This window comes from Rhipicephalus microplus, chromosome 3 (genome assembly GCF_043290135.1).
Source record: "Rhipicephalus microplus isolate Deutch F79 chromosome 3, USDA_Rmic, whole genome shotgun sequence".
Lineage (NCBI taxonomy): Eukaryota > Metazoa > Arthropoda > Arachnida > Ixodida > Ixodidae > Rhipicephalus > Rhipicephalus microplus.
In genome coordinates this window covers 82,962,817-82,977,367 of record NC_134702.1, presented here as the reverse complement: position 1 = coordinate 82,977,367, position 14,551 = coordinate 82,962,817, and the positions used below count along the sequence as shown (strand labels likewise).

Here is a 14,551-nt window from a genome sequence, read left to right as displayed (position 1 = left end):
CTTACACCCTTCTTGATTGGTATTCTGTTGCTTTCCTTATGAAGCACTATGGTAGCAGTTGATCCCCTGTAGATTTCTTCCAGAATGTTTATATATACTTCATCTACGCCCTGATTCCGCAGTGTCTGCGTGACGGCTGATATTTCTACTGAATCAAACGCCTTCTCGTAATCTATGAAGGCTATGTATAGTGGTTGGTTATACTCTGAGCATTTCTCTATTACCTGATTGATAGTATGAATGTGGTCAATTGTTGAGTAGCCTGTTCGAAATCCTGCTTGTTCCTTTGGTTGATTGAATTCTAGTGTTTTCTTTACTCTGTTAGCAATTACCTTTGTAAATAACTTGTACACTACAGAGAGCAAGCTGATCGGCCTGTAATTCTTCAAGTCCTTGTCATCTCCTTTCTTATGTATTAAGATGATGTTAGCGTTCTTCCAAGACTCTGGTACCCTTCCCGTCAGGAGACACCTCGTAAACAGGGTGGCTAGTTTTTCTAACACAATCTGTCCTCCATCTTTCAGCAGATCTGATGTTACCTGATCCTCACCAGCAGCTTTGCCTCTTTGCATGCTCTCCAAAGCTTTTCTAACTTCTATCATTACTGGTGGGGTGTCGTCTGGGTTACTGCTAGTTCTTAAAGTATTAAGGTCGTGGTTGTCTCGGCTACTGTACAGATCTCGGTAAAACTCCTCCGCTATTTCAACTATCCTATCCATATTGGTAGTTATTTTGCCTTCTTTGTCCCTTAGTGCATACATCCTACTTTTGCCTATCCCAAGTTTCCTCTTCACTGCTTTGAAGCTTCCTCCGTTTTTCAGAGCGTGTTCAATTCTCTCCATGTTATACCTTCTTACATCGCATACTTTACGTCTATTAATCAACTTCGAAAGCTCTGCCAGTTCTATTTCGTCTGTTGTACTTGACACTTTCATGGTTTGACGCTTCTTAATGAGGTTCTTCGTTTCCTGGGAAAGCTTACCAGTGTCCTGTCTAACTACCCTGCCTCCAACTTCCACTGCACACTCCGTAATGATACTCGTCAGATTATCATTCATTGTATCTACGCTAAGGTTGGTTTCCTCACTAAGAGCCGAGTACCTGTTCTGCAGCGACACTCTGAATTCCTGTACTTTCCCTCTCAGTGCTAGATCATTGATTGGCTTCTTGCGTATCAGTTTCTGTCGTTCCTTCGTCAAGTCTAGGCGAATTCGAGACCGTACCATTCTATGGTCACTGCATCGTACCTTGCCAACCACTTCCATATCATGCACGATTCCTGGGTGTGCGGTCATTATAAAGTCTATTTCGTTCTTATTTTCGCCATTAGGGCTCCTCCATGTCCACTTGCGGTTTTCTCGTTTTCGGTAGAAAGTATTCAAAATCCGCAAATTATTGCGTTCGGCGAATTCTACTAGTAGCTCTCCTCTGGCGTTTTTAGTGCCGATGCCATAATCTCCTACTGCCTGGTCTCCAGCCTGCTTCTTCCCTACCTTTGCATTAAAGTCGCCCATCACTATAGTATACTGTGTTTTTACCTTACTCATTGCCGATTCCACGTCTTCATAGAAGCTTTCAACTGAAGCGTCATCATGGCTGGATGTAGGCGCGTAAGCCTGTACTACCTTCATCTTGTATCTTTTATTCAGTTTAATTACAATACCCACCACGCTTTCATTAATGCTATAATATTCCTCTATGTTGCCAGCTATGTTTCTGTGAATTAGGAACCCCACTCCCAGTTCTCTTCTGTCTGCCAAGCCCCGATAGCAAAGGACGTGCCCATTCTGTAGCACCATATAGGCCTCATTTGTCCTCCTAACCTCACTGAGCCCTATTATATCCCATTTAACACCATCTAGCTCTTCGAATAGTACAGCTAGACTTCCCTCACTAGATAACGTTCTAGCGTTAAATGTTGCCAAGTTCAGGTTCCAATGGCGGCCTATAGTCCAGAGATTCTTAGCACCCTCTGCTGCGTTGCAGATCTGAGCGCCGCCGTAGTCAGTTGCTTCGCAGCTGCTGAGAACTGAGGGCCGTGAGTTATTTGGCGTATCCATGTGGGAGGTAGTGGCCAGATACTGCACCAGGGTGGCCAATCCTTCTCTGGTGAGGGAGTGCGTTCCCGGCGGTGGTTACTGGTGAGGCCGCACCTCAGACCTCTTAATGTAGTTCCATCAACACGCGATTTTTTTTTCCCCGGTTGGGAATTGCGCGTCACCGGGACTATACTCTGCGTTTAATTTGCATTTGATACCCACCACGCATTTCGCGGGAGAAAGCACAAGAGTGGATTGATTGGTGGTACTTGTAACCTTTGCCCTCCAGGTTGATGATGATGATGATGATAATGATTATGATGATGATGATGATGATGATGATGATGATGATGACGACGACGACGACGACGACGACGACGACGACGACGACGACGCATTTCGCATAATTGCCGGCCGGCCGTCACCGCCCTAAGGAAGCAGTTGCAGAAATATTCACTCCTTCAAAAGAGTATGAAGACGCATCTTATATATTTGCACGTAAAAGCGAAAACTTAGCTCTGCACTCTCTATAGGCATCCGCATCGCTGCACGATTGATGCCACACCTGAGCTTCAAGAAGCTAGCGGCCTTATATGGAAATCATCGCATTTCTAAGACGTCGTGCCATCGACAACATGTATAAAGCACCCTACAGGGAGGCACGAAACGCACAGGACTGTGTTGCGCGCTTGGTTCGCCTTACCTTCCCAGAGGACACGTGTTCAATCTGCGCGAGAGATCGAGGAACCGTTCCGCGTCCTGCCGGAGAAACCAGGCGTAGCTGCAAGGAAAGTGCGCACATGATCCATTTACTTTCCGCGGATAAAATTGCACGCTCAGGCACGTTCAAGCAAGCGGTGACAGAGATATATAGCAAAAAAAAAGGGGGGGGGGGGGTATCAACATTTCAGTGCGCAGGTGACTACACTGTTTATAACCGGCACACCTGCTTTCACATCAAGACGAAATGTTAAAAAAAATTATAATGGCGTACGATAAACTGAAGTTTGAAAGTATGAAAATTCATATCCCTAATATGCATGCAGTTTACTGCTTATATACGTTCTTTTCCGATGTTATAACGTATTGTACAGCTCACTCATATAACATAAACCTTCACAAAAGAGATATAAACGTGCGATGCTTACGAAATGTTCATTTCGTAATTACACATGTAGTGCGGATAGTATTGAACATATAAAAAAGTAAAGCGCAGGGGGGGCCAATTATACATAGTACGAGATTTGTATTTGAGAGGAACGTACTTCATTATGCAAAACCAACTAGCCCAAAGTTTCACTCTACTATAACGTGAGTGCAGTTCCTACATATTAGAGTTAAACTTCATTGCTCACTGAAGGTGGACGTTTCTATTTGTCCGGAGTCGCTGCCAAGGTAAAGGACGACAATAATAGTGGCCTTGCGTGCTACAGGTCTGAGACTCCATCACTTAGAACGCTGCCCACAAGTTCGAAAACAGAGTAAGTGACCACATTTTGGCTTCTTTACATGCACGAGGAAAACTGACGAAGATCTTGTACAGCCGTTCATTACAATTATCGAAGAACATTTCTGTGAATGATCCCACAAGAGCACCATAGTCTTCTTTGTTTTATTTCACTGACGAATGTTAATTCAAGGGATATTATTTAAGGTGTTTTCAGCTTCGGGAGCAAAATAACATGAACAATACAATTCGAGGCGCGCTGCAGAGCGGTGGTGAGGGGGGAGGTATAAATATGCCAAAAATAGGAACTTACACAATGGGAAATACATATCGGCATTGTCGCTGCAATACCATGAAAAATATTGGTGGGATGTTTATTGATATGTGGGGTTTAACGTCCCAAAACCACCATAGGAATATGAGAGACGCCGTAGAGGAGGGCTCCGGATATTTCGAACACCTGGGGTTCCTTAACGTGCCCCCAATCTGAGCACACGGGCCTACAACACTTCCGCCTCCATAGGAAATGCAGCCGCCGCAGCCGGGATTCGAACCCGCGACCTGCGCGTCAGCAGCCGAGTACCTTAGCCACTATAGACTATACCATAGCGGGGTAAATATGGGTGGGAACATGAGATTGAGAGCATTGCAAACAGCCTCAAACTACAATTCTTGCGATGCGCGGATGTCGCTGTTAAAAACAATGCTTTTCAGCGAACTATATATACTCCAACGACGCGTCTGCTTTTTTTTTAACCCGCGAAACGCATGCACGCAGATAACGTCTCGATATAATATAATAAGACCTTTTGTACAGAGCTCACGCGGAGCGAAGAGTGGTACCGTTTTTTTTTTCAATAACTGTTTTGTTTCATCTTGATTTTGCGTGTGACGCATGCATATATACGAACGAGTGGGGGAACATATTAAGAGTGGTATTTTATATTAAGAGTGGTATATTATATTAAGAGTGGGGGAACATATTAAGAGGCAGTCTGTGGCAGAGCTGTAAACAGCTGGCTGCCACAGACTGCCTCGTTTTTTTTTTTCTATATCTTCGCCATTGGCAAGCGACATGCACTTTGCCGCTATTTCGTACGAACATTGGCGAGGCGGGAGTGCAAACAGTTCGCGGAACCGTGGCGCACTTTTCAACAACCTTTATTCCCGCTTTCTGCGTGAGCGGTCACCGTGATTCGTCCCACGTCGGGCTTGAGGTAGTGCGTTTGCCATGCGCTCGCGATTTCACTCCTAATTGCTCTCGGCAGTACATCATGTCGAATCAAGTGAGGCTACAGCCAAGCTTCACATGTGGGTAACGACGCAAAATTTGAGCACCCCAAGAAATTACCTGAAGGGGTATTTGCACATGCTGCCCGAATTGCTTTTTTTTTTCGTCTTCTATCTCAGAGTTCCACGTGAGCCCCGACTCGCATACTTTTTATACAAGAATTGTTTCGCTTAGGTATGCAGTGAATCTAAATTCCTGGTAATGTATAGCATCAGGTTGCTCGATCTGCTCCGCTTTTGAAACAATTAGCATGGTCCCGCGACCTGTGTCACGGTGGCCAGTTTGCCGAATGCAGTCCGTATACGGCATTAAAAGGTCGTATCAATGCACGGGAAGTCACATGGTCCTCTATTGAGTTCACGAGTGTGCACACTTTCCTTAACTTGTCTAGGTCTGAAAAAGAACGACTCCGCGGCACTTCCTTATTTGAAGGGACACTAAAGTAAAGCAATGAATCAGTTTAGACTGACGAACTATATATTCTCCTAAAACTTCGTTATTGTGAATTTCACCGGGTTTATGATTAGAGTAGAAAATCCATATCAGAAGTTTCGCTTTTTAACTTCCGATATGGTGGCGTCACGGATCTCAAAGTGGTTTTCCGTATTTTGTACACACTGCAGCTCAATAAACTTTCCTGAAACTTGGCGTGTTATGTCTGTGGCTCCCTCAGAGGAAAATGTACTTCATTTTAGAGGCGAAGCACCCTAGGACTGAGCCTCCTTGTCTGTCACGGGGGATTTGTGGAGGTGACACACACACATACGAACAAAAAAGGTTCAACAATAAGCTAATATAAATCATAATTGGGAGTGAACAATATAAAACGCCTAGAAGCACTAACCCTTTATACCAGTCGGTGACTTCATCGTATACAATCGCGATAAAATTACCAATTTATGTTATCGCTGTTTCTGGGTAAATATTAATTGTAAATCACTTGGGGGACATTCCCGCATACCGGTGGATACCGCCGACATGACGATGAATAAAGAGAGGGGTTTAGAATAGGCGAACAACAATCATAATTGTGGCGAAACAATGTAATATACCCACAAGTGCGAACCCTTTATACTGATCGACGACTTCAACGTAGACATTATCGACGCAAAACCTAGCTTTGTCGTCGACTCTTTATGTCGCTTTATGTCACCTAATTTACATTATATGGAGCAACGCTCGGTTAACGCGTGGTTACTCACCATTACAATACCCACTTTTCACCATTCACTTCGTGGAGTTTTGTTTTACTGATCACGAACTACGTACACGTATGCCTTTGTAGAAGCCATCAAAATATATCACGTCATTGCGACTGGCGTGGAAACATTAAGATGGCGTGCCACTCACAATTCATTTTTTTTTTCATCTGCGTTTTCTCGAGTATATACTTATTGCGTCTTTTCGCAGCAAGAGCGTAGTTCTTGGTGTCGTGAAACAGTAATTTATTAACACGAGAAAACTCATTTTTCTATTTAGTATCCTTTTAAATGTTTCTAGCCTACGTCAGCGCATTTAACGAATACGTGCTTATAACGATCATTGAATATAAGGACTGTATTTCAGTATCGAGCATGGGTTCGTGTTAAAGAGCCTCCACTATACTTAGTTTAATTTTTATGTTTTGTGTATTTTTATTCGAGTTTCTTTTTTCCAATTATTTTTCGAATGTACCCACTTACTGCGTAATACCCTGGCCCTTATGGGTATTTTGAATAAATAAATGAGTAAATAAATAAATAAATAAATAAATAAATAATTTTTTCGTACATGAAGCAGACAAGCAATTGTTCCACCTACCTCAGCATCCAATGGGCGAAGCGAATGGGCTGAGCTTTTTGTAGGTGCGTATATCCGGGCATGAGAACGTCGATATCTCTGAAAGGCACCCGATACAAAGACAAGTTGTGTACCTCTAAATAAGCGTGCAAAGTTTTATGTCTGGCGTAAAAGGCAAACAAACACGTTGACACTTATCTTCCCTTCCGTTATCAGGTGGATAGTACATATTTGTGCTATCAGAGCGCGCTGCAATTTCTTTTTTTCGTGCGTTCAGTGAAGCAGCAATGTAACAACGTTGAAACAAACGATATTGTGCAAGCAGCTAGCTTTTTTTTTCTGAAGGAAAACGATAAGCAGGCCAATCATATAGCGAATAAAAACGATACATAATTGGTAAAAGCAGTTTTAATCCATCAATAAACTGAAAGATGCTTTTTTTTCTTGGTAATTACATCATTGTTCGGTTTCTTTAGCAAAAAAAAATAATAAGGGGGCTAGATAATTCATTTATAAAGTAAGAAACAGAGTAGGAAAGAATACAAAAGGCTTCGGCGAGAAACTAACCCTGTAAGATCCACACGTTTCAAGCAGCATTCTTCATATTTGCAAGCCGCCTGACGGAAAACTCATAAGCATCAGATTAACGCGCACATAGAACGTCACAGCAAAACTTGCTCACGTTCTACTTCGCAAATACAGCACGTTCCAAGTAAAACGCACCGAACCCCACCTGAAGGTTGATCATATTACGCGATAGCCTCAAGCATGTATAGTTGAAGCGGAAGATCAAGTTGAACCCCCACCAATAATCTTTTTTTTATCTATCGGTGATAATCAACTTCTTATTTGTGGTTATTCATCTAATTAACAAAAAAACAATATTGCTGTATTGCCACGAAGTCTGGCTTTTTTTTTTGAATTTCGGTCTGTGCTACAATATTCGGACACCACAGTGTCGTATACTGTATTACATGTCTAATTCTTGAAATGTCTAATGAACTAGAAGGAGCATCAAAGTAAAACGTTGCGAACAATATGCTAACCACGTAGTTATGCAGTCAGCCTTTTTTTATTCAAAATGGCTGACTTTCACCATGTTTCGTCAATGGAGATAACTTCGGTGCGAGGGTATACAGCATCGCAACGTGCGCGTTTATAAAGCCGGAACACTACGAACCCTTCGTTATACAGGTCACTTCGACGTAGAAGCTTCGTTGTGTATAGAGACGTTTGACTGCGCATTTTTCTGGGCTCTATAGGTAATGGCTATAAAGCGGCGGGAACAACAGCGCAGCGAAAGGTTTGGACAGGCGCAGACAGTTCCAGATTTTCGAGTTCTCTGTCTGTCTGTTAACCTGTTAACCTCTGAACGGATCATTTGGCCACCAGTGCAATAAAAGTAACTCGAATGGTCAGTACTGGAACAGTTTTGTTCGTTTATACTGTCTCTTCCAGTTGCGGCGGTGCTATCCTACTCCAGATCTTGGACACTTTTTCGCACGCTTTTTTGTGAGCTTATCTTTTAGTGCTCAATTGTACGCCCACGAAGGATTCATTCTAACCGCGTCTTACCTCTCTGCTCTTGTGCAGGCAATTGCGACGAAGTGCCTTATATGATCAATCAGGGTGGCAGTGGCTTTGCGTATCCACAACCTTAGGTCCGTGGCAACCTGCAGCGACGCCGGGAACTATTCAGCGAGCCCACACAAGTCTGTGCGTCGCAAGCATTTATTCAGATGTAAGGCACAGCAAAGTGTATATGTGCGTTTGGAGGTCACCACTTTCCTCTTTTGAGTGAGATTGACGCATCCTAATGTATCACTAACACGCTCGCATGTTCGCGGATTGGTTCTCGTAAAGAAATGCTAACATATTTGGCTGTTTGATTTTGTGTTTCGAGGTCGTCTTGCTTGTTGGAACTTATTCATACACCGAGCTTTTAACAAATACATATGTGGCTGAGTTCTAAGTGTGTTCGATTTCTTGGTGTGTGATACTGAATCACCGAGCGTCTACGTGCGACAGCTTCGCATTTTCGTCAGAACGCCGTATAAGTTTGCTAACGAAGTTTCTTGTTTTAGCTAAGAGATTGCATGACATTACATTAGACTACGGGCAAAACGAGGACATATGCCATTGTTCTTTACTATCTATTTCAAAGCTACCACGAATAAGACTTTGGAACTATTCTGGGTGTCAGTGCGATTTAGTACGGTCTTTTTCTGACCCCCCCCCCCTCCCACACACACATCGCTCTCACTAATACCTGATCGTTCCGGCTCCGACCAGTGTGCAGCTTGCCGCCGACCTCATGACCGACGATTTCCTGCGAAGAGAGAAAAAAAAAGTCCGCCGAGAGAATGAGCTTTTTCCCAATCTGGACGTCGATAAGCATTTGCTGTATAGGTGGACACATGTGTACTTGTTTTTCTTCTATTTCGGTAAAACTGCCGGTTATAAATTTAGCAGCGTACTTCTGAGTTTCTGCTCTTGAGACATCGTAGCGAGTTCTCGAGCCTTAAGCCAAGGAGGTGAAATGAGCAGAGAGGTACCTTTATTATTCAAATTTTTAGTGTAAATATACATATGCATTCCTCGCCTCCAATGTTCGACGGTAAAGCCGGGGAGATTGATGGCAGCTGGTTTGTCAATTCACGGGCAAATGCAGCGAGACATAAACGAAGACAGGGACACCTAAAATGCAGACGACCTCAGACGCGTACAAATGAGTTTATTTGCTCTTCAACAGGCCTTTCTATGTACCATAGCAGGCTATATCAACCGAAAATTGATGAGAAAGACACAATCACTTGAAAGAAAACGACGACACTGCAGCGTAGCCAAAATTATTGTATGCCTGCATTTCGCAGCTGCATGGTAATTGAGAGGCTGAAACCACGACCATTGGATTGTATCGAGTGTCCCTTATTGCATCGGTATGCGAACTCATATGCAGTATCACGAACCTCCGAGGGTTCTTATTTTATCATAACTCTTTTTTTCCTTTTTTAATTTAACGGCAGCAGGTTTATATATAGACTATGTTGCCTGCGGCACATCGCCTACGACCACGTGTCGTAGGCGATGTGTGGATTCATTCATTCGTTCATTGCCAAACCATTGGTAGCACAGAAGGAGATCCCGCACTTAGAAAACTGTCAGCTGGTGTATGTATATATATATATATATATATATATATATATATATATATATATATATATATATATATATATATATATATATATATATATATATATATATATATATATATATATATATATATATATATGTATATATATATATATATATATATATATATATATATATATATATATATATATATATATATATATATATATATATATATATATATATATATATATATATAATGTAAGAATACTGTTAGACGCCACGCTGGGGTGATGCAACCGTTTAATGGGCCGAATAGCAGCGAGACAGCAGCCAGCGGTTTTAGCAGCAGCTGCAGCAGCACGAGCCTCTGCCACAACAAACGTCTTCGTCGTCTCTAGCAAGGCCGAATTTTTGTCACTACATTGACTCCCCGATGCAAAAGGAGCCATCCTGGCGGCCTATGGCACAGGCACGACTGGTGGGTCGTAGTGAAGTTTTAGACGGTCGACGTGCACAGTTTCACGCCCGCGGCGCCGTTGATCTGTAGGTGGCTGAATAGGTTCAACCATGTAGTTGACTGGTGATGTCTGGTGCAAGATCCTGTACGGACCGTCATACTTGGGTGTGAACTTTGATCAAAGGCCTGGGGCAGACGATGGCACGCGGAGCCACACGATTGTTCCAGGCGCGTATGACGATGGAGATGAGCGTTGGTCATGGGACTCCTTCTGGTGAGCCTGATCGTGCGTAGTAAGCGCACGTGAGAGCTGCCGACATTCTTCAGCATATGTGGCGGCTTCGGCCAAAGTCGTCGATTCTGAAGGGTCTGGGCGGTACAGAAGGATAGTGTCCAAGAACGATGAAGGTTCCCGACCATAAAGAAGGAAGAATGGGGAAAATTCAGTTGTCGATTGAATTGTGATATTGTAAGCGTAAGTAACGAATGGCAGTACGCGGTCACAGTTCGTATGGTTATCAGAAACATACATGGAGAGCATGTCACCCAGCGTGCAAATAAATCGCTTGGTCATCACGTTGGTTTGGGGGTGGTATGCGGTCGTTGTTCGGTGCACGATGTAGCATTCGCGTAGGAGGGCTTCTACAGCTTCCGACAAGAAAGAACGCCCACGGTCACTGAGAAGCTCACGGGGCGCATCATGCCGAAGGACGAGGTTGTGCAGAATGAACAGGCCGACTTCACGCGCAGTGGCCTCGGGAAGCGTGGAAGTTTCGGCGTAGCGCGTAAGGTGGTCCACGGCGACGATGACCCAGCGGTTTCGATTTGGTGTGTATGGTAGGGGACCGTACAAGTCGATTCCGATGTGGCCGAAAGGCCGAGAAGGGCAAGGCAGTGGCTGGAGTGGCCTTGTAGATGTGCGAGGGGAGCTCTTCCGGCGTTGGCACAAGGAACATGAACGGACGTACTGCCTAAAAAAGCGGTACATTCCGCGCCAGTAATATCGAATTCGTAGGCGATCATACGTCTTCACTACACCTGCGGATCCGCGTGGAAGGAGGCACAGACGTCAGAACGTAGGTGGCGAGGTATTACCAGCAACCATTTGCGGCCATCAGATAGGTAGTTTCGCCGGTACAGGAGACCGCCACGGATGGTAAAATGGCGAGCAGTTCATCGAAGTAAGCGGTTGTCGGTACGTGGAGACGTCTGAGACAGGTACTCTAAGAGAGACGCTATCCATGGATCCTGGTGTTGCTCAGCGGACATGTCGGCCTGTTCAAGTGAAGAACATTCGCAGCTGGAAACAGACGCTGCAACATAATCGTGGGGAAGTGGCGAGCGAGCAAGAGCGTCGGCGTCCAAATGCGTGCGGCCTGACCGAAAAATTACACGAATATCGTAATCTTGGAGACGTAGTGCCCGGCGAGCTAGGCGACCAGATGGGTCTTTTAATGACGACAACCATCACAATGCGTGGTGATCAGTCACGACGTCAAATGGGCGGCCATATACGTAAGGTCGGAATTTCGTGATTGCCCAAACAATGGCAAGGCATTCTTTCTCGGTGACTGAATAGTTCTTTTCCGCTTTAGTGAGGGTGCGACTAGCGTAGGACACAACACACTCATCGAAGCCAGATTTACGCTGAGCAAGAATAGCGCCGAGGCCAACTCCACTAGCGTCCGTATGGATTTCGGTTGGAGCGTCTGGATCAAAGTGGCGTAGGATAGGTGGTGATGTCAGAAGATGGCGTAAAGACGCGAATGCTTCATCGCATGCTGGGGACACGCCGAGAGGTCTTGGTTGTCGGCAAGTAGCTGCGTCAGGGGTGCGTTATGGTGGCGAAATTGCGCACAAGACGGCGAAAATATGAGCAGAGCCCGATGAATTAAGCTGCGGAGTTCTTTTAGTGTAGCCGACCTGGGAAAGTCGGCGACAGCGCGAAGCTTGGCTGGATCAGGACAGACACCATGCTTGCTAACAACATGCCCTAAGATGGTAAGCTGGCGGGCAGCGAAGTGGCATTTTTTCAAATTCAGCTGCAGTCCAGCGTTCGAAAGACAAGTCAGGACGCTTGCTAGACGGCTGAGGTGGGAGTCGAAGTCCTTCGAAAAAACGACGACGTCATCCAAATAGCACAGGCATGTGTTCCATTTAAAGCCTCTAAAGATGTTGTCCTTGAGACGCTCGAAGGTGGCAAGCGTATTACAGAGGCCAAATGGCATGACGTTAAACTCGTACAATCCGTCAGGCGTTACAAACGCAGTCTTGGAGCGGTCAGCTTCATTCATAGGGACCTGCCAGTAGCCGGATCGAAAATCTAAAGAAGAAAAGAACTCTGCTCCTTGCAGGCAATCGAGGGCGTCATCGATTCTGGGCAGCGGATAAACATCTTTTCTGGTGATCTTGTTAAGACGCCTGTAGTCAACGCAAAATCTGATGTCACCGTCCTTTTTTTTTTTCACCAGTACCACCGTAGAGGCCCAAGGGCTGTTTGAAGGTTTTATCACACCACGTCGAAGCATATCGTTCCCCTGATCATCAATGGCACGGCGTTCAGCGTGAGAAACTCGATATGGGTGCTGGCGCAAAGGTGCATGGCTACCGGTTTCGATTTTGTGAACGATGGTAGACGTGCGACCCCAAAAAGGTTGGCTGTGGTCAAATGACATCTTGAAGCGATCGAGTAAAGCCAGGAGTTGGGTGTGCTGAGCAACGGGAAGTTTAGGGTCAATGGATGGGGAAAAAACCTCCGGAGATGAAGGAGGGGTGGTATCAAAGGTAATGGTGTTTAAGTGAGATGATGACAAGTCATCAGGTAGGTGACTGGACGAAACAGAATCGATTTCCTCAAGGTGACCGAGGACTTTGCCACGGAATAATATGGCTGGGGAAGGAAGCGAGTTCGTTATATAAATGGAGCCACGGGAGTTTTCTACGGTGACAACTGCGAACGGGAGAAGGAAGCTTTTGCGAGAGCCAAAGGCGTCGGAGGGGTAAAAGAGGGCGGTGACAGAGGGCGCGTCGTCGCAGAAGAGTGGCACAAGAACACAGGATATAGGAAGGATGTGAGTGTCCGCGGCCACGGTGACACAGGAAGATAGCGGCTTGAAAGAAGGTTCTTCAGACGTCGGCGCTTCACATAGGAGCAGTTCAGACATCGTCGACAACTCTAGTTCGGCACGCGCACAGTGAACGATGGCATGATGAGCGCAGAGGAAGTCCCAGCCTAAGATGATATCATGCGAACATGGGGGAAACACAACGAATTCGACTACATACAAAATATTTTGGATGACCAGTCGAGCTGTGCACGCCGCAAAAGGTTGGATGTGATGCGCAGTGGCCGTGCGGAGAGAGACATCGGAAAGTGGCAGTGTAAGCTTCTTCAACTTGCGGCACAATTCACCACTTAGCACAGACACAGCAGCACCAGTATCAACGAGCGCTTGCACCGGTACACCATCAATATGCACAGTTATTTCATTAGCAGGTAGAAACGGAGGCCTTCAAAGTTTCGATATATGCGCAGCTCTTGCCTCGGGAACTGCGATGGTCAGTTTTCCGTTTTGGTGGGGGCTGATCGTGGAAGCATGGGAGAAATCCCTGTCGAAGCCGCGGCGATTATTCCGACGTGGGGGAGAAAGAAGACGACTGTGGCGGCTCTGGACGATAGCCGTAAGTCGCCTCACCAGCAGTTGGGTTACAATCCTGACGGCGGCAGTAGCGTGCTACATGACCGGGAAGATGGCAGAAGTAGCAAATCGGCCTGTTGTCTGGAGTGCGCCAAGGGTTATTTGATGGTAGTGCGGGGTGGCGAACAGGAGGTGGGTGGGGACGGACAGGGGGACTTGCTGCGTAGATGGGACGGGGCTGTCTAGCAAGATCCGTGGCGTTTGGTAGCGACGGCGGCGATCGTCTGGCGGCCTCAGCTCAAGTGAGAGGGGCAGAGATAGGCGAAGGATGGTATGCAGGAGACAGGGCATCAAATGCTTGCTCTTCGATTGTCTTGCGGAGCGTTGGGGTCAGTGTGTGCGCACTGGCCGGAACGTGCGGCACAAGAGACAATTGGCGCGCCACTTCTTCTCGGACGTACTGCTGAATTTGCTGCATTAAGGTGCTTTGTTATAATGAAACAGCGCCAATGGTTAACGCAGATGTAGAGCTCGTGTCGAGGTTTAGACGTCGAGTAGAAATGCACTCTCTCCGCAGCTCGTCGAAACTCTGACAGTGTTGAATAAGCTGGGCGACGGTTTGCGGGTTTTTTGCAACGAGCATGTGGAAGGCGTCGTCCTCGATACCTTTCATTGTGTGCCGTATTTTGTCTGTGTCAGACATGAGGGAATCGATACGACGGCAGAGGTCCAGAATATCCTCAATATACGAGGTAAAGGTCTCGC

General features: G+C 45.6%; 1 protein-coding gene across 1 annotated transcript in view; it reads right to left on the bottom strand.

Moving 5' to 3' along the window:
• Argl (Argininosuccinate lyase) overlaps positions 1 to 14,551 on the bottom strand; it is a 39,803-nt gene that overhangs the window by 17,868 nt on the left and 7,384 nt on the right. The window contains exons 5-8 of the mRNA XM_075889895.1: positions 8,826 to 8,885; positions 8,132 to 8,229; positions 6,578 to 6,655; positions 2,743 to 2,820 (exon numbers count right to left, since the gene is read on the bottom strand). Coding sequence (XP_075746010.1) covers positions 2,743 to 2,820; positions 6,578 to 6,655; positions 8,132 to 8,229; positions 8,826 to 8,885 — 314 coding nt within the window. The remainder of the gene's footprint in view (positions 1 to 2,742; positions 2,821 to 6,577; positions 6,656 to 8,131; positions 8,230 to 8,825; positions 8,886 to 14,551) is intronic.